This window comes from Balaenoptera acutorostrata, chromosome 1 (genome assembly GCF_949987535.1).
Source record: "Balaenoptera acutorostrata chromosome 1, mBalAcu1.1, whole genome shotgun sequence".
In the NCBI taxonomy this organism is placed as follows: domain Eukaryota; kingdom Metazoa; phylum Chordata; class Mammalia; order Artiodactyla; family Balaenopteridae; genus Balaenoptera; species Balaenoptera acutorostrata.
In genome coordinates, this window is record NC_080064.1 from 128,319,203 (window position 1) to 128,346,257 (window position 27,055).

A 27,055-nucleotide genomic window follows, 5' to 3' on the forward strand; every position below is an offset into this window, starting at 1 on the left:
GGCCCTGAGGGAAGATCCTTGACAAAGGCTGCATTCTGGCCAATCCCCAAATTTTAAGACACAATGAGCTGTTTACCAATAGGAAAGAGTCAAATTGTTCATTTTCAGCTTTGAAGCAGCCAGAAGTTGATTATAAAATAAAAACACAAGAGGGTTTCAACAGTGGAGAGTGAAAAAACATGTAATAAATATTAACATCTCTGTGTAAGAAAATAAATCCAACATATTTCATGAAAATAATGCTTTTAATTATTAATGCCTTGGATAAGAAACCTACTCTACCAAGTTTAAGATACATCATTTTTCTTAAAGAGAAGCTGTTTGCTCGACTTCAGATAAGTTCATTTTGTAGTCTTCAAACTCATATTCAACTTCCTCTCTCTTAGCCATTTAAGGATTCAGTTGCTTGACTCCTGACACACCTCTTTATGATGGATCTCATACAGTCTTCTGAAATCATGCATATAGGTAATAAAAGCAAACAGTTTTTTCCCTTCTGAAGAAATGTGATTTCTTTTCTAAAAGTCATGTTGTTTTCCCTCTGATGACATGATTTAGGTAGTAACAGCATTAGAAGCCATTTAGAGATTTGAAGCAGCTAGGAAGGCTTAGTTCATTGTTGAGAGTAGCATTAGAAAAGAAGCTAGAGAGAGTGGTTGGGAGATGGATTTGGGCCCTGGTTTAAACTGGTCCATATCTGCGTTCACTTAACTTAGAAAAGAACACCAGAAACAGATTACACACAAAATCCCCTCCTTTCTTTTCTTTCTTCGCAATCCCATTTTGGGGCCAAAAAAAAAAAAAAATGTGTGCTTGTGTCTATGTATTTTGAGTGGAGGAAACTGATCATACAGTGTCCACCTAGCTGGGGAAATCAAATTCAGAAAATTTTATGAACTTCCTTGATTAAATCAAATTCAGGAAGTTTTATGAACTTCCTTTGTTCTAGATAATTATCACTTTAGACTTCAAAAGCTTTTTTTTAAAGTTCTTTGTAAGAAACAGTCTTGCCCTGTGTTGGATCGACAACACCCAGGACTGTCAGCCATAAATGGACCCTGAGTGGGATGCTCCCTTTGTGTTTCATCACTGCGTGTTTGCCTCGGCAAGATTTATTCAGGTGCACTGTAACAGGAGCCAAGCCCTCAACACAGGCTCAGGCAGCAGCCCGTGGAGGCACGACACCTCTCCCCAGCACAGTGGTTTTCAGTAATTAGAGACACGTACTTGAGTACTTTCAAATGCCAATGGGCAATCTGAAACTGGTACCCGCTCCTCTTTAAGGAGCACCATTGGCAAACTATCTGGAATTGATGGAACACAACTTCTTTGATCATAATGAATGACATGTCTCTATGAAAATGGCTTCAAAATACGGAAATATATATAAATCTATCCAGCAATCTCATCTTCCGAGAAATGCGGTAACAATCCATCTCAATTCTGGAAACATGCAAAAGCAAGGGAAGAAAACTGTCTAATAACCTGGGAAACTTTCCATAAAGAAACATTAAGCGCTTTAAGTCTGCATGAAACTTCCTAAGAAACTTCGCACATGAGGTTAAATTCGCCATATGCTGCTTCACCTAGAGAGAGGAAGAGAGGGGAAGAAAAATTATTTCATTAAACTGAGTTGACAAATCATAAAAGTTAATTCATTCTAGGTAAGGACTAGAGAAACTTCTGATCTGAAAGTTTAAGATCTCGAGTTAATTTCAGCCACTTTAGTGTTCTAAAGAATCATCTGGGAGAGGAACCAAGATGGTGGAGTAGAAGGACGTGCTCTCACTCCCTCTTGTGAGAACACCAGAATCACAACTAGCTGCTGGACAATCATCAACAGGAAGACACTGGAACTCACCAAAAAAGATACCCCACATCCAAAGACAAAGGAGAAGCCACAATGAGATGGTAGGAGGGGCGCAATCACAGTAAAATCAAATCCCATAACTGGTGGGTGGGTGACTCACAGACTGGAGAACACTTATACCACAGAAGTCCACCCACTGGAGTGAAGGTTCCAAGCCCCACGTCAGGTTTCCCAACCTGGGGGTCCGGCAACGGGAGGAGGAATTCCTAGAGAATCAGACTGTGAAGTCTAGTGGGAATTGATTGCAGGACTTCGACAGGACTGGGGGAAACAGAGACTCCACTCTTGGAGGACACACACAAAGTAGTGTGCGCATCAGGACCCAGGGGAAGGAGCAGTGACCCCAGGGGAGACTGAACCAGACCTACCTGCTACTGTTGGAGGGTCTCCTGCCAAGGTTGGGGGGTGGGGTGGGGGCTGTGGCTCACTGTGGGGACAGGGACACTGGAGGCAGAAGTTCTGGGAAGTACCCCTTGGCGTGAGCCCTCCCAGAGTCTGTCATTAGCTCCACCAAAGAGCCCAGTGTTGGGTTGCCTCAGGCCAAACAACTAACAGGGAGGGAACCCAGCCCCACCCATCAGCAGTCAAGTGGATTAAAGTTTTACTGAGCTCTGCCCACCAGAGCAACAGTCAGCTCTACCCACTACCAGTGCCTCCCATCAGGAAACTTACACAAGCCTCTTAGATAGCCTCATCCACCAGAGGGCAGACAGCAGAAGCAAGAAGAACTACAACCCTGCAGCCTGTGGAACAAAAACCATATTCACGGAAAGACAGAAAAGATGAAAAGGCAGAGGGCTATGTACCAGATGAAGGAACAAGAAAAAACCCCAGAAAAACAACTAAATGAAGTGGAGATAGGCAACCTTCCAGAAAAAGAATTCAGAATAATGATAGTGAAGATGATCCAGGATCTTGGAAAAAGAATGGAGGCAAAGATCGAGAAGATGCAAGAAATGTTTAACAAAGACCTAGAAGAATTAAAGAACAAACAGAGATGAACAATATAATAACTGAAATGAAAATGACACTAGAAGGAATCAACAGCAGAATAACTGAGGCAGAAGAACTGATAAGTGACCTGGAAGACAGAATGGTGGAATTCACTGTTGCGGAACAGAATAAAGAAAAAAGAATGAAAGAAATGAGGACGGCCTAAGAGACCTCTGGGACAACATTAAACGCAACAACATTCGCATTATAGGGGTCCCAGAAGGAGAAGAGAGAGAGAAAGGACCAGAGAAAATATTTGAAGAGATTATAGCCGAAAACTTCCCTAATATGGGAAAGGAAATAGCCACCTAAGTCCAGGAAGCACAGCGAGTCCCGTATAGGATAAACCCAAGGAGAAACACGCCAAGACACATAGTAATCAAATTGGCAAAAATTAAAGACAAAGAAAAATTATTGAAAGCAGCAAGGGAAAAAGGACAAATAATGTACAAGGGAACTCCCATAAGGTTAACAGCTGATTTCTCAGCAGAAACTCTACAGGCCAGAAGGGAGTGGCACGATATACTTAAAGTGATGAAAGAGAAGAAGTTACAAGCAAGATTACTCTACCCAGCAAGGATCTCATTCAGATTCGATGGAGAAATCAAAAGCTTTACAAACAAGCAAAAGCTAAGAGAATTCAGTACCACCAAACCAGCTCTACAACAAATGCTAAAGGAACTTCTCTAAGTGGGAAACACAAGAGAATAAAAGGACCTACAAAAACAAACCCAAAACAATTAAGAAAATGGTCACAGGAACATACACATTGATAATTACCTTAAACGTGAATGGATTAAATGCTCCAAACAAAAGACACAGGCTTGCTGAATGGATACAAAAACAAGACCCATATATAAGCTGTCTACAAGAGACCCACTTCAGACCTAGGGACACATACAGACTGAAAGTGAGGGGATGGAAAAAGATATTCCATGCAAATGGAAATCAAAAGAAAGCTGGAGAAGCTATACTCATATCAGATAAAGTAGACGTTAAAATAAAGAATGTTACAAGAGACAAGGAAGGACACTACATAATGATCAAGGTATCAATCCAACAAGAAGATATAACAATTATAAATATATATGCACCCAACATAGGAGCACCTCAATACATAAGGCAACTGCTAACAGCTGTACAAGAGGAAATCGACAGTAACACAATAATAGTGGGGGACTTTAATACCTCACTTACATCAATGGACAGATCATCGAAAATGACAATAAACAAGGAGACACAAGCTTTAAATGACACAATAGACCAGATAGGTTTAATTGATATTTATAGGACATTCCATCCAAAAACAGCAGATTACACTTTCTTCTCAAGTGCGCATGGAATATTCTCCAGGATAGATCACATCCTGGGTCACAAATCAAGCCTCAGTAAATTTAAGAAAATTGAAATCATATCAAGCATCTTTTCTGACCACAATGCTATGAGATTAGAAATGAATTACAGGGGCTTCCCTGGTGGTGCAGTGGTTGAGAATCTGCCTGCTAGTGCAGGGGACACGGGTTCGAGCCCTGGTCTGGGAGGATCCCACATGCCGCGGAGCGGCTGGGCCCGTGAGCCACAACTACTGAGCCTGCGCGTCTGGAGCCTGTGCCCCGCAACGGGAGGGGCCGCGATAGTGAAAGGCCCGCGCACCGCGATGAAGAGCGGTCCCCGCACCGCGATGAAGAGTGGCCCCCACTTACCGCAACTGGAGAAAGCCCTCGCACGAACCGAAGACCCAACACAGCCAAAAATGGATAAATAAATAAATAAAGTAGCTATAAGATTAAAAAAAAAAAAAAAAAAAGAAATGCTAGGGGTGGGGTTCAGCAGCCTGTATTTAAAAAAAAAAAAAAAAAGAGAAGAAATGAATTACAGGGGAAAAGATGTAAAAAACACAAACACATGAGGGCTAAACAATACGTTACTACATAACCAAGAGATCACTGAAGACATCAAAGAGGAAATCAAAAAATACCTAGAGACAAATGACAATGAAAACACGACGATTCAAAACCTATGGGATGCAGCAAAAGCAGTTCTAAGAGGGAAGTTTATAGCTATACAAGCCTACCTCAAGAAACAAGAAAAATCTCAAATAAACAATCTAACCTTACACCTAAAGGAACTAGAGGAAGAACTTCAAACAAAATCCAAAGTTAGCAGAAGGAAAGAAATCATCAAGATCAGAGCAGAAATAAATGAAATAGAAACAAAGAAAACAATAGCAAATATAAATAAAACTAAAAGCTGGTTCTTTGAGAAGATAAACTAAATTGATAAACCATTAGCCGGACTCATCAAGAAAAAGAGGGAGAGGACTCAAATCAATAAAATTAGAAATGAAAAAGGAGAAGGTACAACAGACACTGCAGAAATACAAAGCATCCTAAGAGACTACTACAAGCAACTCTATGCCAATAAAATGGACAACCTGGAAGAAATGGACAAATTCTTAGAAAGGTATAACCTTCCAAGACTGAACCAGGAAGAAGTAGAAAATATGAACAGACCAATCACAAGTAATGAAATTGAAACTGTGATTAAAAATCTTCTAGCAAACAAAAGTCCAGGACCAGATGGCTTCACAGGTGAATTCTACCAAACATTTAGAAAAGAGCTAACACCCATCCTTCTCAAACTCTTCCAAAAAATTGCAGAGGAAGGAACACTCCCAAACTCATTCTATGAGGCCACCATCACCCTGATACCAAAACCAGACAAAGATACTACAAAAGAAGAAAATTACAGACCAATATCACTGATGAATATAGATGCAAAAATCCTCAACAAAATACTAGCAAACAGAATCCAACAACACAATAAAAGTATCATACACCATGATCAAGTGGGATTTATCCCAGGGATGCGAGGATTCTTCAATATACACAAATCAATCAGTGTGATACACCATATTAACAAACTGAAGAATAAAAATCATATGATCATCTCAATAGATGCAGAAAAAGCTTTTGACAAAATTCAACACTCATTTATGATAAAAACTCTCCAGAAAGTGGGCAAAGAGGGAACCGACCTCAACATAATAAAGGCCATATATGACAAACCCACAGCAAACATCATTCTCAATGGTGAAAAACTGAAAGCATTTCCTCTAAGATCAGGAATGAGACAAGGATGTCCACTCTCACCACTATTATTCAACATAGTTTTGGAAGTCCTAGCCACGGCAATCAGAAAAGAAAAAGAAATAAAAGGAATCCAAATTGGAAAAGAAGAAGTAAAGCTGTCACTGTTTGCAGATGACATGATACTATGCATAGAGAATCCTAAACATGCCACCAGAAAACTACTAGAGCTAATCAATGAATTTGGTAAAGTTGCAGGATACAAAATTAATGCACAGAAATCTGTTGCATTCCTACGCACTAATGATGAAAAATCTGAAAGAGAAATTATGGAAACACTCCCATTTACCAGTGCAACAAAAAGAATAAAATACCTAGGAATAAACCTACCTAGGGAGACAAAAGACCTGTATGCAGAAAACTATAAGACACTGTTGAAAGAAATTAAAGATGATACCAACAGATGGAGAGATATACCATGTTCTTGGATTGGAAGAATCAATATTGTGAAAATGACTATACTACCCAAAGCAATCTACAGATTCAGTGCAATCCCTATCAAATTACCAATGGCATTTTTTACGGAGCTAGAACAAATCATCTTAAAATTTGTATGGAGGCACAAAAGACCCCGAATAGCCAAAGCAGTCTTGAGGGAAAAAAACGGAGCTGGAGGAATCAGACTCCCTGACTTCAGACTATACTACAAAGCTACAGTAATCAAGACAATATGGTACTGGCACAAAAACAGAAACATAGACCAATGGAACAAGATAGAAAGCCCAGAGATAAACCCACGCACCTATGGTCAACTAATCTATGACAAAGGAGGCAAAGATATACAATGGAGAAAAGACAGTCTCTTCAATAAGTGATGCTGGGAAAACTGGACAGCTACATGTAAAAGAATGAAATTAGGACACTCCCTAACACCATACACAAAAATAAACTCAAAATGGATTCGAGACCTAAATGTAAGACCGGACACTATAAAACTATTAGAGGAAAACATAGGAAGAACACTCTTTGACATAAATCGCAGCAAGATCTACCTCCTAGAGTAATGGAAATAAAAACAAAAATAAACAAATGGGACCTAATGAAACTTCAAAGCTTTTGCACAGCAAAGGAAACCATAAACAAGACGAAAAGACGAAAAGACAACCCTCAGAATGGGAGAAAATATTTGCAAATGAATCCACGGACAAAGGATTAATCTCCAAAATATATAAACAGCTCATGCAGCTCAATATTAAAGAAGCAGGCAACCCAATCCAGAAACGGGCAGAGGACCTGGGTGGACATTTCTCCAAAGAAGACATACAGATGGCCAAGAAGCACATGAAGGGCTGCTCAACATCACTGATTATTAGAGAAATGCAGATCAAGGCTACAATGAGGTATGACCTCACACCAGTTGGAATGGGCATCATCAGAAAATCCACAAACAATGGGTGCTGGAGAGGGTGTGGAGAGAAGGGAGCCCTCTCGCACTGTTGGTGGGAATGTGGATTGGTGTGGCCACTGTGGTGAACAGTGTGGAGGTTCCTTAAAAGACTAGAAATAGAATTACCATATGATCCAGCAATCCCACTACTGGGCATATACCCAGAGAAGGCCATAATTCGAGAAGACACATGCACCCTAATGTTCACTGCAGCACTATTTGCAATGGCCAGATCATGGAAGCAACCTAAATGCCCATCGACAGAGGAATGGATAAAGAAGACATGGTACATATATACAATGGAATATTACTCAGCCACAAAAAGGAACAAGATTGAGTCATTTGTTGAGACGTGGATGGATCTAAAGACTGTCATACAGAGTGAAGTAAGTCAGAAAGGGAAAAACAAATATCGTAGATTAACGCATGTATGTGGAACCTAGAAAAATGGTACAGATGAACTGGTTTGCAGGGCAGAAGTTGAGACACAGATGTAGAGAACAAACGTATGGACACCAAGGGGGGAAAACCGCTGTGGGGTGGGGATGGTGGTGTGCTGAATTGGGCAATTGGGATTGACATGTGTACACTGCACTGATGTGTATAAAATTGATGACTAATAAGAACCTGCAGTATAAAAAACAAACAAAGAAGCAAACAAAAAAACAACTAATACTAAACTTTCTTTGGGTTATTTGTATGGAAATATGTTAATATAATTGTTTCAGACATTACATGAAATTTCTAAAAATCTTATATGTTCTGGTATAATGTTATAAGTCATAATTCTAGTTATTAAATGTAATAACTGTAATAAATGTAATTAAAATGTACATCTCAGAAATAACTAAATTTCCCTGTCAATTGCATTATTATGAACTTTCATCAAATCTTTAACCGTGGTCATTTTTAAGTCTTTTGTCATTTACAGACAGTTCTGGGTGTGCTCTGATGCTTTTGCAAAAATGTTCCTATAAAAGGGTTTCATCTGCAAGGAATTCATGGAAAAGACTCTGACAAGTACAGGTTTCTGGTAACTTACTATACTGTTGAACTGAATGAATATGCATTTTCAGAACGCTAATGGAAAACTGATAAATTCATAAAAGTGCTAACAAAAGATCAAGATAAAAAAAATTTAATTACATGGGACTGAGTGAACTGATGAGGATGATTATAATTTTTGTGACTTTGTTTGAATAAAAAAAAATATCCCACAAGGACTCAGAGGCAAAAAATATACAAATCAATTTTCACTGAAAAGTAAAGGAGCTGTTACAGTGGAGGATTACTAGACTGAATGTCAATATTATGACATAGTGGGAGTGTGTTTCGTGTTTGGTAATTGCAATCATTGTTGCTTTTGTTGTGGTCATCCATTTATAATGCTTGGTGTCAGTTTATTTATCTCTTGTAAAAATAAAATACAGTGTGTGTGTGTGTGTGTGTGTGTGAAAAAAAAAAAGATGAGAAACTGATGCTGGAAGTCACAGAGCAATTAGTTCATAAAGTTAGGATTGTAGCTTATTGATCTCTGACTCCAAAGCTCAGGCACTTTTGACTAAGCCATACTAGCTCTACATTCCATTCTCAAAATATCTTCCGTTTACGTAGATCGTGTAACATGTTCACACCACATACAGGCGACTGTGTGTACACACATTACATCAGTGTTATTCTTTCCTTAAGCGTGGCTTTCTCTCTCATCACATTCTGATGAGGAGGCGTCCTTTGGAAGATGTGGTCTATAATGGCTAGACTGCAGCTTGCAGCTGAAGCCAAGTGAGGTGTCAGCTGTGTGTCGGCAGAGCTTATGCCCCATACAACATACACCAATTTATGCTGCCCTAGAGATGATAACAGGCAGGCTACAGAAATAAGTAGCTATCTTCCTCTCATTATGTGTTGTGGGTGGATAAACCGTAAACAATATTTCCTTCATTTGAAAGTTGTAAATGCAACAGATGGGGAAATTTCTGTTAATAGAGTATGAGAAACCTTACGTATCTCTATTTTGTTTGTAAATACAATCTTGTTCTGAATCACAGTGATTTTCTGCAAGTCTGGGTGTGGTGGACATTACTAGGGCTCTTCAGTATCCACGTCCTCCCCATTTCCAGACACACAGAGACCATACTTCCCAGGCCCCGCTTTCATTACGAAGGGCCACGGTACTCATCTGGCCAATGAGCTGTAAGCAGAAGCAGTGCGTGTGTGGCTTCTAGAACAAAGTAACTTAGTTCCAGATGGGTAACCTTTCAGAACTTTTTTCTTTCAACAGCCATTGTGGAAGCATGTGTTAACGTGGAGGTGCCACGGGGTCCACAGAGATCAGACCGCGGAGCCGACCAACACACAAAGGATAATTGTCCTGGAGAATTGCCCAAATCCACAGCAGAATTTGCATAAATAAAAATAAACTTTTGACTTTTGTTTTCTTAAGCCACTGAAATTTAAATGTCGTCTCTTAACAACGTAAGAGACATAACTTGGACCCTCCTGACTAATGCTGTGGGTGAGGTCATTTCACTCATACCATAAAATAGCATACACATCCTTCTGTCCTAATCCAAAGTAATATATGCATTTTAATCTCATACTCAACGTCTTCTAGAAACTGGCCCAAACCTACCTTCTGAAATTACCTTCTACCATCCTCCAAGTGAAACTAAACACCATTCTTTGACCACATCTCACAATTCCTTGCTCTTTTTTTAAATCTATGTTGTTCCCTTGCCTAGCATACTGTCTCTTCCTTTCACGCATATCAAATTGCTATCTTTAAAAGGCCCAACTCATATGCTAACTCTTCCAATGAAACCTTCCCTAATCCCACTATTCTGAAGTAATTTCTCCTTCCTTCAGATTTTCATATTTCTTGCTGCTCCTTCTAACTGTATATTTTGTATTATGCTTATTTTACACATAACATTATATTAGTTTCAGGTGCACAGCATAAAGATTTGAAATATGTACGTATAGTAAAATGATTACCCCAGGCTACTTAATTTCTATCACTGCACATAGTTACGTTTATTTCTTGTGATGAGAACTTTTAAGATCTACTCTCTTAGCAACTTTCAAACATACAACACAGTATTAATAACTATAGTCACCATTCTGTACACTATATCCTCATGACTTATTTTATAACTGGAAGTTTGTACTTTTTGACCCCCTTCACCCATTTCACCCACCCCCGCCCACTTCCCACCTCTGGCAACCACCAATCTGTTCTCTGTATCTATGAGTTCAGGGTTTGGGGTTATTTTTAATTTTTTATTTCTATTTTTAGATTCCACAAATAAGTGAGATCATACAGGACTTGTCTTTCTTCGTCTGATTTTTTTCACTTAACGTAATGCCCTCAAGGTCCAGCCAAGATTCCCTTCTTTTTTATGACTGAGTAATATTCATAGATATGTCAAATCCTTTGCCTGTTTTTTAATTGAATTAATTATATTTTTCTTGTTGAATTATATACTGTAAGGTTTTAATGTGTCTTGCCAGAACTTTTTTTCTATTACTAGAGTATGTTATTTTTACTATATGTTTTTAAATGGCATTTATGACACATACAATTTTGTAACTTGCTTTTTAAATTTAATATATTGTGATCATCTTTACATGTCTATGTCTAATTACATCACTTCCAATGACTGCTTTGTGGTTCATTATATGAATGTTCCATAATCTAAAATCTAATGCTTTTTTTTTTTTAACATCTTTATTGGAGTATAAAATCTAATACTTTAAATTAGATTTAAAGTCCATGGGACTTTCCTGGTGGTCCAGTGGCTAAGATTCTGCACTCCCAATGCAGGGGGCCCGGATTCTATCCCTAGTCAGGGAACTAGATCCCACATGCCACAACTAAGAGTTAGCATGCCACAACTAAAGATCCCGCATGCCACAACTAAAGTTCCCACATGCCACAACGAAGATCGCGCACATAGCAATGAAGATCTCACATGCCACAACTAAGACACGGTGCAGCCAAATAAATAAATAAATAAATAAATATTTTTAAAAAAATGTTTAGGGCTTCCTTGGTGGCACAGTGGTTAAGAATCCGCCTGCCAATGCAGGGGACAGGGGTTTCAGCCCTGGTCTGGGAAGATTCCACATGCCGCAGAGCAACAAAGCCCGTGTGCCACAACTACTGAGCCTGTGCTCTAGAGCCTGCAAGCCACAACTACTGAGACCACGAGCCACAACTACAGAGCCCATGCGCCACAACTACTGAAGCCCACATGCCTAGAGCCCGTGCTCTGCAACAAGAGAAGCCACCGCAATGAGAAGCCCACGCACTGCAAAGAAGAGTAGCCCCCGCTCACCACAACTAGAGAAAGCCCGCACAGCAACAGACCCAGCACAGCCAAAAAAAAAAAAAAAAAAAGATTTAGATTTAAATACAGGATTTATTTAAAAGGAAAAGAAAAAAATGCCACACTGCATCTATATCTTTGAACACTTATACAATCACTTCTTTTTTTAATTGAGGTATAATTGACATATAACATATTAGTTTCAGGTGTACAACATAATGATTCCATGTTTGAATACATTGAGAAATGATCATCAGGAGTCTAGTTAACGTCCATCACCACACAGAGTTACAAAATTTTTTTCTTGGGATGAGAACTTTTAAGATCTACTTACTCAGTAACTGTCAAATCTGCAGTATGGTATTATAACCTATAGTCACCATGCTGTATATTATATTCCCATGACTTGTTTATTTTATAACAGGAAGTTTGTACCTTTTGACCCCCTTAACCTGTTTCACCCATCCCGCCCCACCCTGCCTCTGGTAGCCACCAATCTATTCTCTGTACCTATGAGTTTGCTTTGCTTTGTTTTTTTGTTTGTTTGCTTATTTGTTGTTTAGATTCCACATATAATGCAGTATTTTTCTTTGTCTGACTTTTTTCACTTAGCATAATGCCCTCAAAGTACATCCATTTTGTTACAAATGACAGGATTTCCTTCTTTTATATGGCTGAATAATATTCCTGTATCTATATAGAGAGATACAGCAATCACATTTTCTTTTTCTATCCATCCATCAGTGGACACAGGTTGTTTCCCCGTCTTGGCTATTGCGAATGATGCTGCAATGAACATGGGGTGCATACATCTTTTCAAATTAGAAAAGATGGACTTGCTGGAGGTTTTCATTTTCTTCAGATAAATATCCAGAAATGGAAGCGCTGGAAACATATGTTAGTTCTGTTTTTAAGTTTTTGAGGAATCTCCATGCTGTTTTCCATGGTGGCTGCGCCAATTTGCATTCCCATTAACAGTGCATAGGGGTTCCCTTTTCTCCACATCCTCACCAATACTTGTTATTTCTTGTCTTTTTGATAACAGCCATTCTAACACATGTGAGGTGATATCTCATTGAGGTTCTGACTTGCATTTTCCTGATGATCGGTGATGCTGAGCATCTTTTCAGGTACCTGGCCATGTATGTCTTCTTGGAGAAATGTCTAATCGGATCCTCTGCCCATTTATAATTGGATTGTTTGCTTTACTTGCTATTGAGTTGTATGAATTCTTTATATATTTTGGATATTAACCCCTTATCAAATATATGATTTGCAAATTTAAAAAAATTTATAAATAAATAAATAAATAAAAAAGAATCATCTGAGTTTGCTAAAATGCAGATTCCTGAGTTCTGGTTTAGGGTCAGGCCTAGCTAGGAATCTTCGTCTCGGCCATCATTCCTCCTCTCCAAGTATGATGCTGACACACTTAGCAAACGCTGCCGGGATGAAACATTCATCAGCAGCTGTGGCTGCTGTGATCATTTCATTCAAGAATATCTGAAGATTTAAAAGACAAAAACAGGGGCTTCCCTGGTGGCGCAGTGGTTAAGAATCCGCCTGCCAATGCAGGGGATACGGGTTCGAGCCCTGGCCCGGGAAGATCCCACATGCCGCAGAGCAACTAAGCCCGTGTGCCACAACTACTTAGCTTGCGCTCTAGAGCCCACGAGCCACAACTACTGAGCCCACGCGCCACAACTATTGAAGCCTGCGCGCCTAGAGCCCGTGCTCCGCAAAAAGAGAGGCCACCGCAATGAGAAGCCCGTGCACCGCAATGAAGAGCAGACCCTGCTCGCTGCAACTAGAAAAAGCCCGCGGGCAACAACGAAGACCCAACGCAGCCATAAATAAATAAATAAATAAATAAATCTATTAAAAAAATAAAATAAAAGACAAGAACAGTCGAGAACAGAAGGGGTCCTGAACATTAGGGCAAAAGAGCAGCAATCAGCCAGCGTCCAGCCAGGGACATGACCTTGACCCATTTTCCTGTTGCAGCCCCGACCACTGCCATCAGGAAATCCAGCTCCAGGTAAAGGAGAGCGGGCAGGTTTGTAATCTGTGACCTCTCATTACCTCTGTCTTTGCCAGGGAACACATGGGCAGCCCAGAGGCCTGCTACTCAGACTTAACAGTGAGAGGAAGCAATTGCTGATACTTATGAGAACTGCTTACTCAAGCATGAGTGCAAATACTTTGGGTAAACATCAACCTTCCATTCAATATGAGTCCAGCAAGGCAAGAACTATTGTATACTCTCTTGGGCTATTGAACAGTTCTGATGGCAAACCTGGTGGGTGGGATGGTGGGGCACCCACTCCTGGACTCTGAAATGGAGTCAGAGGCACCTGTTCGGGAAGGTCACCTTCAAGTCACTGCCCATTCCTAGGATTCTGGAGTCCTGTCTCAGGAGGGGTCACTCCCTGGGCTAGTCTTCTGTCCTCCTCTCAGAAGGACAGGAGCGAGTGTTCCCTTTTATCTCTGAGCTGCAGAAAAGGCCCACTCGTCTGTGTTAAGTGGGAACCTCAAATTTATCTATTTTACTCACTTATTCAGTGTGGAGACTTATGGGAAAACCCGATTTTATTTTGTTATTAAAGCAAGCATTGCCCTCGGGCATATTATTTATACAAAGATAACTGTACTTCAGAGATCGTTATGTCCTGTAAAAGTGACCTTTAACCTCAAAGAGCAGGCCTATTATCTTATTGGCCGTCCTCCTTGATAATTTGTTGCCCTGCCACAATGTTGTAATTGCTACCTCTGTCTTCCTATAAAGTAAGATGGCTTTTCACGTCCAGGAGACAATCGCTGGCCCAGGCCTCTTCTCCTGCATGCACGGCAGCGGAATAAACACCATGACTGTTAGATTCTTTATTCAAACAAGGAAGTCGAGAATCTTTGTCTCAAAGGATCAGCCTAACAAGTAGCCAGTATTTATTAAACACCTGCTCTGTGCCATGTACTGTCCTAGGTCCAGTTTGGAATGAAAAACCAAAACTAAAACCTGAGCTTTGCTGTGAAGGCTTCACAATCATGGTGGAAAGTCAATAGTTCACCACAGAACCGTTGTACAATAGAATAAGACAGAATAAACGAATGCTGAGAATTTAAACCCAAACCTGAACTGCAACCTACAGGTCTAGCTTAGCATCGTCACCTGATCTCCACAAACAGCAGTCAGTCTGCTACAAGTAGAAAGTGCTTAAATTACACTGGAATTGAAGCCTGGTCAGCTGCCAGTAAGGTAACCAGAGGGGCAGCAGAACATCTTGGTTAGAAGCAAGTTGAGGGCTGTGGAGCTAGAATGCTGGGGTTTGCATCCCAGCACCATTGCTTACTGGCTGTAAGGCTTTAGGCCAGTTTCTTTCTTTTCTGTGCATCAGCTCTCTATCTCATAAATGAAGAAAAACACTACCTAACTCATAGGATTGCAGTGAGAGTTCAGTGAGTTCAGACATGTAAAGCTGCCAGTACAGCACCAGCCAGCAATGCTCAACAAACGCTACTGCTACTGTTATTGTCGTCACCGTCCGCTAGACCTTGAGGCTGCCAGACATGCCAGAGTGACCTGTGTCGCCTGGGAAAAGTACCAGTCCCTTGTATGCCTTCATTTGTTTTGGGGGGGGGGGTTTGTTTTGTTTTGTTTGTTTGTTTTTGGCCATGCCTCGCAGCTTGCAGGATCTTAGTTCCCCAGCTGGGGATCAAACCCAGGCCCCCTGAAGAAAGTGTGAAGTCCTAACCTCTGGACCACCAGGGAAGTCCCTGTATTCCTTCATTTGAACCCCGACCTAATTTCAAAGAATCTGATCAGACCCTTCTTTCCTGTCCCTTTCCCATCTTCAGGTTATGTTCTTCTCATTCATTCTCTCCCATGACTCCTTCCCTCTAAGTATCCGCTTCCTGGCGGGATACACCACACATCTCCACCTCCAACCCTCACGGGACTGGGGGTTGAGGGGACAGGGGTCACGTGCTCGGACTCGATGTGGATCCTTCATGGTCTGGAAGCACCTGGGTCTGATTCTCATGAGAAAATGCCATCATGGGTCAGAACTGGGCTCCACCCAGGGCCCCACAAGCATAGCCTTAAAATGGGGTCTCAGAAATTCCCTGGCAGTCCAGTGGTTAGGACTCCACGCTTTCAATGACACGGCCCAGGTTCAATCCCTGGTCAGGGAACTAAGATCCTTCAAGCCGTGGGGTGCAGACAAAAAAAAAGAAAAAATAATAGAATCTCCACCTGGTGTCCTAGTTTGTAGATAGAGTTCAGGGGGTTTGTGACAGGAAAAAACTGGGATGGAAAAAAGTTTTCATTTTCATTAAGCTCTAACTGAAATGTATCATTCTCTTCAGTGATGAATGTGGGCAATAAACCACAGTGGTGACAGTGTATCTGTGACGGCCAGCAACAGAAATATAGAAATCGCAGATACTCTCACATCATGGTAGAGTTGCTGCAGATGTCTTAATATATTCAGTTCTCACTACTCTGAAAGTGCAGAGAAGTTATGGACGCACTACTAGACCTTATTATTTAACGTATTCATTAAAAAGCCAACATATTACTACACTACGCATTTTATAAAATATTTTTATAAAGGTATTTCAATATAGTTGATTTCTTTTGTAATCCTGTGTACTTTATGCATTTAAAAAATATTTTTCCTAGGGGAGTTGTAGGCCTTACCAGCTTGCCAAAGGGATCCATGGTACATGAAATGGTTAAGACCCCCTTGCTTTAGAAGGCTGAGGACCACTGAAAAGGGCTGTAATATTAGAAAGATGAAAGACATGCAAATACTTACTGAAATGTGGCATTATAATATTCTTCAGGCGTCACTATTTTTGGTCCACCAAAGTAGTCCAGGACCCAGATATTGGTTATATTCAACTTAGCGAAGAACCAATTATGGCTGGATGGCCAGGTTTTCATCTCAGGGTGTCGAATGAATAATGAATTCTTTGCAACGTCCATTTCTGCTTCACTCACCTAAAAGACATATGTAAAATAAACCTACTCATAGCAGTGACATTTTGTTTTCTTGGCTGTTAAGAATGTGTGATTCTAGCATTCCACAAATCCTAAAGAGTTTATTTAGTTATAAATCCTGATTTTTTTAATTTTTATTTTTAAAATTAATTATTGACCTATAATTGACATATAACATTGTATTAGTTTTAGGTGTACAACATAATGTTTGATATGTGCATACACTGCAAAATAATCACAAGTTTAGTTAACATCCATCACCACACGTAGCCACAATTTTTTTCTCATCTTTTTTCTTTTTCTTTTTTTTTCCCTTGTGCTGAGAACTTTTAAAATCTACTATAAATTCTGATCTTATGGAATCAAGAGGAAGTAAAGGAAGTTTGAAGAAATGCAGAGAACAATGGAGATTTCAAATGTTGGTGATAACACATACTATAATAAAGTGGGAAACCATCATGAGTACCAATTTTCACTGCTAAATAGCAATTTTGAGCTATCAGAGTAATTGGCACAAAGTGCTATAATAAAATGCTACTGGTGGTTATGCTATGTAACATTAGCACTTTTATCCCATTACATGCACATGTTAAACACGTAGATGAGTGTACACAAAGGATAAAAGTCTTTAGAAGAAGCACAGTGGAACTCAAGAGTATCTGCTGCCCCTCTTTCTCTTGCCAGTGAAGGACACTCAACTCTAGAGATGCATCCACATAGAATTTTGAGACCACAGATAAAACTTATCTGAGGTATTCATGATTGACAAGGTCAAGAAGCTGGTCTGCTGCTTGGCGATCAGATCAGTTCCCATGCCACCTCGCCCTTTGCCCTTCCCACGATTTTATTTAACCTCTTCCCTCTAGCATTCACCCCAAACTGTCTAAATTCATTTCTAGTATTTAATAATGGATACTCCCCTTTTAACCTACTAAATCCACTCTGCTCTAAGCCACCGTTAAAATATGGAGACAAGGAACCCAAACATGGGAAATATTGTACAACGTACAACATGGTCAGGAGTATAAACTTTGGCTGGGCAGATGTTCCTCATATACACGCTTAATAGCTGTTATATCTGTTCGGCTTCAAAAAATAGTTCGTTTTCCTCATAAATATCTTATTGAACACCTATATGAAAGCAACTGATTAAAACCGTTAGCTTTCATGAAATTACATACCAGAACATATTCTAACTCTGTATCTCAACCACAAATCAATTTTATTTTATTCTAAGATATCTCTTCCTTCATTGTTAATAACATGATGCTCTTCTAAAACAAGTATCTGTTCTTGTAGGATAACTATTTACCTTGATAACAGTTCCTGATAGTATTATGTGAGCACAGAGGGGACTTTGGGGATCAAATCCATATTTCCTGCAGAAACTAGTCTCTGCCAAAGACATGGTCAGCGTAGCATATGGATTCTCCTGTAGAGAGAAAATGAAGACCTCTCATGTGAAATACTGTCTTTGGAAAGGTAATAAATTTCACAAGTTGCATACCGTCCCCAGAGCTTGACCGTTCTTCCATGAAACAATGAACTGGAAAATACCACCTTCCACTTGGGAAAATTACTACTTGGATAGAGACTGATCTTTACCCTCTCTCCAAAAAAGGTGTGTTGGAGGTTCTTTCATATTTAAAATTATTGACTTGGTAAGAATTATTTTAACGCTTTTTTTCTCTTAAACTCTTAATTTGTCCCATATTCACCAGAGGAATTATAATTACAGTACCACCCAAATACAAGGCTGATCTCTAGTCTTCACTGAAAGACTAAAGGATTAGACTAATGTGAAACTAGTGCATAAAAATACCACAGTGGCTCAACTAGCTAACTGTACAATTTAAGTGAGAAAGTAGCTGAATCATGCTTCTTGGTTATCTTATGCTAGCAGAAACTGTCATGTGATTTCAAAACTGGAGAAGTTGCTCATTCCTGTTCTAGCAATAAGAGAATTCTTAGATTAAAAATGTGATGCAAGCAAAATTCCTAACTCTTTCTTATTCAGAAATCAGCTTCATAAAAGGCACTGTTGACAGATTACAGTAAAATTCACATGTTGTATTTAGTGTTTTAAACCCCAAGTGTCTTGTGTGGGGAATTATGCCATCTCACAGTGACCCATCAAAACAGTGAGTCATAAAGAGATCTCTTTGGAATCATTAGGCCAAATGTTTGCTGTCAACAAACTATTAGGTAAGGCACTATAGGAGACCAAAAATAAGGGAGGGGGAGACTCAGATAAGGTCTTTCCCTTCTCTGTAAGTTCATAATCTGGTTGAAAAGTCAGACATAAATAAAAATTTTTAAATGCAACACAAAGACGCAGAATAGGTCAAAAAGCAGCACATAACTAATTGCCAAGGGAATGGTACAGTTAAGTGTATTTGAAGTTCAGAGTAAGAAGATGTCAGCACAGCCTGGAGTGATATGGAAACCCTAGAAAGCCCTATAACATAGGCAAATCAGCACAAAAGTGGGAAGACGTATTAAAGGTAAAGGGAATGGTAACTGCAAAAACACAGAACTGGGAAAGTGTAAGACACGACTGTGAGTAGTGAAACCCCAATTTGCTTGAAAGAAAGGCTTTCTGAGGGAAGGGGGTTGGGGACAAGGTGGGGGGGAGGTCAGGGGCTGGGGGTAGTAAGGGTGGTTCACCTCCAAGCTAAGGAGTTAAATTGTATTTTATAGGCTGGCATCTGTCAGTGCTTTCCAAGAACCACTTGCCTGGAGAGCTTGTTAAAATGCTGATATCTGGGCTCCATCCCCAGCCCAGGTATCTGCATTTTTAACAAACACCCAGGTGAATCCTATGCAGCTCTATGCAGCCAGATGTTGTTAAAGGTTTCTGGGCAGACGGCAATGCTGAGTGGTATTTTGTTCATGTAAATCTGGTGGCTAGGGTACACAAGAGCAGACAGGAAGAAGACAGAGGTCAGAAGGAGGAGGAAAAGTAGAAAGCAGAAACCAGCTTTGACTGGTTAATTGCCGGCATCAGAGTCAGACTAATTCTGATGTGGCCATGCCTTTTCACTGCAATCACGGACCTGAAATCCTGGGTAAGTGCCTCACCACTGTCTTTTTCTAGAGATGTCAAAGACCTGAGCTCAAGTTCCACCTGACAGCCATTAGCTGACTAGTCACAAGTGAGTCTCTGCACCTCTGAGTTTGAGTTTCCACATTTCCTAAAATGAGGAAGATAATATCAGCAGAAGTTTAAATATATTCATGTGTAGCAGTGGTTCTCACTGCCCTCCCCCAATATTAGAAGCATCAAGGAGGGATTTGGGGTGTTTTTTGTTTTTTGTTTTTTTTATAAAATGTGTTTTTAGTAAGATGTCTTGGAATTGACTTTTTAAAAGTCTTCCCAGGTGACTGTATTTGCAGCCAAGTTTGAACAGCACAAGGTGGGAGTGGAATGAGCTTGCTCTGAGCAAATGTCTAAGGGAGTGGAGCAGAGTGGGCTGGGAATAAGAAAATGGTGAAGGGGGTGTATGTGTCTTGGCTAAAGGAGGCAGCTGCTTCTGGTTCTGCTCAAAGAATGCAGGTCCCCAGTGCCACAGAGCTTCCAATTTTTCAAGAAGTTAGAAATTTAGACGTTTACTCGCAATCTCCATTTTTGAATGTTGAGAATTAATTCAGATTTATTAAAAACAAAACAGAACTCTGCGTGGGCCAAAGAAAACCAGTCTGTGGGCCTGATCAGCTCATGGGCCACCACTCTACGACCTGTGTTTTGAAGGCAGATGGATCTGGGGTGAAATTCAAGTGTGGCCAAAGTCTTTGGGCAAGTTACATAACCTATCTAAGCCTCAAGTTCTTCATCTGCAGAATGAGGATGGTAATACCCCCCTCAAAGGGTTATTAAAAGAGACAATGAGTGGAAGATGAATGGAAAGGTCAGCCTGGCACACGGTGAGTGCTTCAGCAAATATCAGGTTTCTTTCATCTTATTTCTATCAACAGTGTTAACCTCAAACCTGGGATCTTTTGTCAAAAGAACCTTCCCCAAATCAGGCTCCATTCCTGGACTCAGTATGGCTCTAGTCTCCCAAGCTGTGACACCGCTCTTGACACAGCAGGGGTCCACCAGAGAGGTGTTAACCTGGCCTTGCCCCAGATGGTGGGCAAAGGGTAAGGACATGGCCCTCCAAAAGGTCTGATCCCTAACGGGGAAGCTCATGTGCACACGAGGCCTAAAGACTGCAATAATCATTCACGAAGTTGTCTGTTCGCTTCATGCTGCTGAAGGGAAAATCCTTAGTTCAAAAGAAGCGGTGACAAAGAGAAATCCCGAAGCCACTTATACAAAGTGCTAAACTACCCAACAGCCTCTACACCCGGTAAAGCTTTTAATAATTACAGCCCAGTTAATGAGACACCGTGCCCCAAGACGACTCAGGGCTGAGAAGTCTTCCAGGTGCTGGTAAAGAATTCGCCCCAAGTGCGTGGCGCGGTGGCGAGGGCGTGTGTGAAATTCCTGGTATTTAGTTGCCCAACAACTGGAAAGCTGCAATGTCAGCCCGGCCAGCGCGGGAGAGAAGAGGCAGGGGTTTGGGCTGGGTTCACATTCTTATCTCTACGAGGCTGGCTCTCCTTCGCAGGCAGAATTCAAGCTATAGTCGAAAAGCTCGCGCTCCGACCCGCGGAGCCACACGGCCCCGCCCGCTCACCTTCAGGTTGCCCACCGACTGCTGCAAAGGGCTCAGGTAGAAGTAGGGCACGCCGCTGCCCTTGGCCGGGGGCCCGTCGCTGAGCGATAAGACGTCGGCGAAGGGCCGGCCGCGCACCCCCTCCTGAGTGGAGATGGTGGCCAGCGCGCCCCAGTCGCAGACGTTCGTCACGAAGCGAGCCACCAGCGCCGCGTTCTCGCGGGGCGGCAGCAGCTCGGCGGCGCCCCAGTCCCCGTGGCCCCGGCCACCCCGGCCTCGCGCCGGCGCCACCAGCAGGGCCACCAGCGCGGGCGCCATCAGGAAGGCGAGCACGGCACGCGCGGACCCGCGGGCACACCCGGCCATAGCGATGACCCCAGCGAGAGTCCGGAGCCCTGCGACCTAGGAGGTCCAAAGCTAGCCCAGCGCTACTGGCCCCGCCCTGCGCTACCGGCCCCGCCCACCGCGGGAAAGCCGGCCCCGTCCCTCCGAAGAGGACCAATCGGAGTACGGGAGTGGTGGGCGGGAGGGCGTGTCCCTAGGCCGGCTCCTCAGCCTGCTGGGACACGGCTGTTTATCCACCTTCCTACCGCTCCGCCCCGCCGCTGTCAGGATTGGGAAATCATCCTAAATGGGATTTGTTTTGTTTGACGGATGGAAAAACGGAGGCTTAGAGAAATTAAGCAGTTGTCTAAGTCATACTACTAGGAAAGGACCAGTCTCTTCACCCGTACGCCTTCCTTTAATACCTTTGGATATGACTACCTGGCATCTGAGAGGAAATGCTGCGTTTTCCACGTATGCTCCTCCTTTCCGTTTACTTCACTATCCGCACCGAAGAGCAGGAAGGGTCCCAGTGGGACAGATAGAAGCCTCCAAATTTAACACCTTATAAACTGCTCCTGGCCCAGGAGTCTCTCAGGCAGAGACACTCAGGGATTGTCAGGATTCCATGCACGAATTTGTTTTTTAACATCTTTATTGGAGTATAATTGCTTTACAATGTTGTATTAGTTTCTGCTGTATAACAAAGTGAATCAGCTATATGTATATATATCCCCATATCTCCTCCCTCTTGTGTCTCCCTCCCACCCTCCCTATCCCACCCCTCTAGGTGGTCACAAAGCACCGAGCTGATCTCCCTGTGCTCTGCGGCTGCTTCCCACTAGCTATCTATTTTACATTTGGTAGTGTATATATGTCCATGACACTCTCTCACTTCGTCCCAGCTTACCCTTCCCCCTCCCCGTGTCCTCAAGTCCGTTCTCTACGTCTGTGTCTTTATTCCTGTCCTGCCCCTAGGTTCTTCAGAACTTTTTTTTTTTTTTTTAGATTCGGCATATATGTGTTAGCACCATGCACGAATTTGAACTCATGGAAGCCAGTTATGGGCCTAAGTCATCAGGCTTGGAGGCAGTGGTTTCACAAATGTCTTGCCCTTGCTGACCCCTCACCCCATGTAAGTGGCATTTCCCTTTGTTCCTCCTAAAAAGGTCTCTTCAGTCTCTTCAGGGGTGCTTCCTCTTTCTGATACTCTGGGAATTGGTAAGTAAGCTCATACCACCTAACCTGCCGTCTTTATAATTATAAGCTTCGGTCACATCTCCTCAGGGTGAGTCCTCATCTTTTTGGCCTGGCCTCAAACCCCCATTTTCATCGTTGTTATAAATGCCGCGTGGTGGTGCTGGTGCAGGAGTTTGTCAGCTCTGGCTCTGGCGGACGTGGCTCTCTGAGGCTGAGGTGTTCAGCAAAGGTGAGGTAACTTCCGTCAGCTGCCCTGGGCCAGTCACCTGAGCAGGTGGGGGCTACAGGTGTGTGAGCCGAAGCCCCGCCTCCATTTCCTGCCTCCAACTCCGCCTCCCTATATTCTCAGGAAGATTCTCAGGCTACCGCATCAGAACTTGGGTACAGAAACGAGAACTTTTACTCTGAGTAGCAGCCTTCAGTTCCCTCTGGTGGCCAAAGTGTGTTACACACACTGCTTGCACATTCGGGTAAGGGGGTGAGCACCTTAGTCAAAGTTGGTTTCCTTTTTAACAACTGAATTTGGGAGAGCTTCGAGCTAGATGGAAAACTAAGTGGGAGAAATCTGAGAGGAGGAAAATCAGGTTTATCATTTTCAAAACAAATATTTAATACAAACTATCTGAGTGCCTACCAATTACAAATATTTCATCCCTAACCTGTTAAGGAAAAAAGCATATGGAGTTTCAAATTTGGAATTCTAATCTCAGCTCTGCCACTATCAAGTCATGTGAACGTGGGACTTCCATCTCACCTTTTTGGACCACTGTTTTCGACTCTAAAATGACGATTTGGATTAGATGATATCTGATACCTCTTTTGGTCCTATACTCTGTTTTTCTGTTAACATGCAAAACAGGGGCCTTTTGTAAGTTTTAGAACATGAATACTTTTTTTGCAAGAGGACTACAAAATCTTTCTTGTTTATTGCTATACCACTATTGCTAGTCTATGAAATAACAGTAAGCCCTATTATAGCCCCATTACAACACAGGTGCCTAGAACTTGGCCTTATGCATCTGAGCATGAGAATAAGGTCTAAAAACCTCCAGTTTTAAGCACCTCCCCTCAGTGTCTGTCTTTGCACTGGCTGTTAAGTCTGCACAAAATGCTCCTCCCTCAGCTGCGGACATGGCTACCTCATTCACATCCAGATCTCCACTCAGATGTCACTTCTTAAAGGTGCCTCCCTGACCACTCTTTCTAAGAGGTCTTCCTTGGTTATTCTCCACTGGACAACCCTGTTTATTTCTTTCATAGTACAGTAGTTCAGAATAAGTCGCCCCAAGATGTACCACTTTGGCATGTGAATTTTTTTTTTTCTGGAGATTTCTGTTTATTCATGAGGCATTTTCTTCCTAGTAAACAATGTTGGTGCTTCTTTGGTCCCTTCAAGAAGCTCTGGTATGATTGCATCATCCAATCTAAGATTTTTTAAATGCCTTTTAACTGCATATCTATAGAACAACATGAGATAATTCAAAGGAGTTACAATACCAAGATTCATTCATTTGATTCATTACTATTTAGAGCCTTTGATGAGAAGATGAAGCTATCATCCTTTTTTGAGAGAAAATTGGCTAAGTTTAAGAGCCCTCTGAATATTCTGTAGGACATCCTCTTTCTGTCCTATTTCTTTATTCTATTCTCTGCAGTGATGACAGCTGTATTGAAATTCAATGCCCAGGATTTCAAGTGCTAGAAGCATGTAGATTATTTGGAGCTGAAAACAACCAAGGCCCAAAGACTTGGGAAGAATCTTTGACCTTCCCCCTAACTGCCTAAAAGTAGCAGAGGACCTGTTCCAGGAAGGGAGCTATCACCATAGATAACTATAGTATAACATGAACTAGTTGTTGTAGACAGGGAAGAGCTGTCAACCAAAAAGTAATGCAGGAGGCTGCAAAGAAGGAAAGAGTTTATTTGGGGCCTTAAGAATTGCAATTCAGGAGACACAGATTTGGGTAACCCTGAAAGAGTGTGCTGAGAAAAAGAAAGAGTCAGGGGTTGTTAAAGCCAAAAAACCCCAAAAAGCCACGAGGTTGTTAAAAGTAGCCTGGCAATAATTGTGATGACTTTGACTGCAGTCAGAAAATATTTGTCCATAAGGAATAACAAGTTGTTTTAGGGTAGGGGTCCAACAAATAGACTGTCACAAGTTATTTTAGGGTAAGGAGCCAATTAATATTTTGAGTATTTGGCAGGTGTTGTGGGCGTCTGGATGACTTCATCATGTCAAAAGGTCAGATTCCATCCCGGCTGAGATGTGCATAAGTCATAATTCTTTAGTAGCCTCCTGGCTCCATTTTAGAGAGCTCTCTTAGCAATACCTACTCCATTTTTATTTTCCTTTCACAGAACCCAGCAAAGTCTGTTTGTTAAAATTCCTCTCTGCAACCTATTGCTTCTGTACGGTGCAGAAAACATTTGTTTACCAAACGTTTGCTCTTTTTCATCTTCCTCTGAATTGTTTTCTTTCCCTTTGAAGTCCCAGATTTCTACCCCTTTCTCTTTAGTCTGGAATGACATATAGATCTCATTTAGCATGACTGTCTTCGGAATCTTTCATGGTATGTGGATTCCCCACAGTACTTAATTAAATTTGTTTTTCTCCGGTTAATCTGTCTTATGTCACTTTAGTTATTCGACCAGCTAAAAAAACCAAGAGAGGAAGGGGGAAATTTTCCCCTCCCAACAATAGCAATCATCACACTCTGCAACAACCATATTTATTTAGTTAGGTATTTGTTCATTGTCTCCCTTGCCAGAACATAAGCTCCAGGAAAGGAGGAATGTCGTCTGTCTTGTCCATTTCCATATCCTCAGTGCAGAGTAGGCACTCAATAAATATGTATCGAATGACTAACTGAGCTAATGAGTAATATCTGATGGAATTCTTTGCACATAGAGCCTTATAAAATCAACATTTAGCCAATGAGGACAACTGAATGGAGACATTCAAGGATAGCAACAGGTGCTTCACCTCTTAGCAAACCCTCCACATTGGAGTACTGGGAAAAGCCCTTAGCCAGGAGTGGCTGGATCAACCATCCAAATCCCACTGCTTCTCATCTGGACTTTCTGTCCATATTTGAACAGCCTGAACTGATCCCCATCTCCCACAGACCCATCGGGAAATAGTGATCTTCTCCTTACATCTGGGTTCGATCCTGGTGAAGGACGCACCCTTTTACATGGTATTACCCTTGTTTATTTGTCTGGGTCACTGCCAGCCCAAGTTTCATCTAGTTCAGGAGCTGTGGCTACGTTATCTCCATATCCCAGCACTGAATGCAATGCCAGGCATCCAGCAGGCATCCATTACATGCTATTGACAAAATGAATTGTATCAGAACAGTTATACCAACCATAGAATGTTCTCAGGCTGTCTGCAATAGCTCAGGAACTTTCTGCTTTGCAGTATACATGTTTCAAATAGTAGGTTGCTTAGTGACATGGTGAAGAGAGCTAGCTTTGGAGTTAGCCACTTAAGCATGACTGTGATAGGATGAGTTCCTCCTCATTAAAAAGAGGAAAATAATACCTCCTACCTCATTGGATTTTGTGTCAATTAAATGAGATAATGTAAAATACCCAACATAGCTCCTGGGACATAGTAAATGCTCGGTAATTTCTAGTTGTTATCTTAGTGATTGTTAGCTTTTGTTCCACTCTTTCTGTTCCTACTTTCTATGCTGCAAATCTGTAGATTGCTCATTTAATCTCTTTTTGAAATTGAATGCTTTCCACTGTGGCCTCTGTTTAAAAAAAAAAAAATGCCTTCTGAAAAAATAACTTTACAAAATGTCTGGGAATTCCTCAAGCAGCTACTGAGAAGTTTCACAGCCTACACCTACTTTCAGAGAGAAAATGCCCATGCATATTATTTTTCATTAATCAGATGTCCTTTCCTTCACACTTTTTATCATCCACCCTCACTTTAATCGAATGTTCCCAGACTTTAAAACATAGTAATACAGGGCTTCCCTGGTGGTGCAGTGGTTAAGAATCTGCCTGCCAATGCAGGGGACACGGGTTCAAGCCCTATCCTGGGAAGATCCCACATGCCGCGGAGCAGCTAAGACCGCGAGCCACAACTCCTGAAGCCCAGGTACCTAGAGCCCGTGCTCTGCAACAAGAGAAG

General features: G+C 41.6%; 1 protein-coding gene across 2 annotated transcripts; it reads right to left on the reverse strand.

Moving 5' to 3' along the window:
- Positions 1-226: 226 nt before the first annotated feature.
- On the reverse strand, positions 227-21,836 carry CREG1 (cellular repressor of E1A stimulated genes 1). 2 transcript variants are annotated; one of them, XM_007172461.3, is made up of 4 exons: positions 21,409-21,835; positions 18,039-18,158; positions 16,542-16,726; positions 227-1,586 (listed from the first exon to the last, which is right to left on the reverse strand). In XM_007172461.3, exons 1-4 carry the CDS (start codon positions 21,751-21,753, stop codon positions 1,583-1,585), a joined length of 654 nt encoding a protein of 217 aa, XP_007172523.2. In that variant the 5' UTR covers positions 21,754-21,835; the 3' UTR covers positions 227-1,582. The 2 variants fall into 2 exon arrangements, with proteins under 2 accessions (XP_007172523.2, XP_028019855.2); XM_028164054.2 differs by lacking the exon at positions 227-1,586 and having other exon boundaries at positions 16,538-16,726; positions 21,409-21,836.
- Between the last annotated feature and the right edge of the window lie 5,219 nt (positions 21,837-27,055).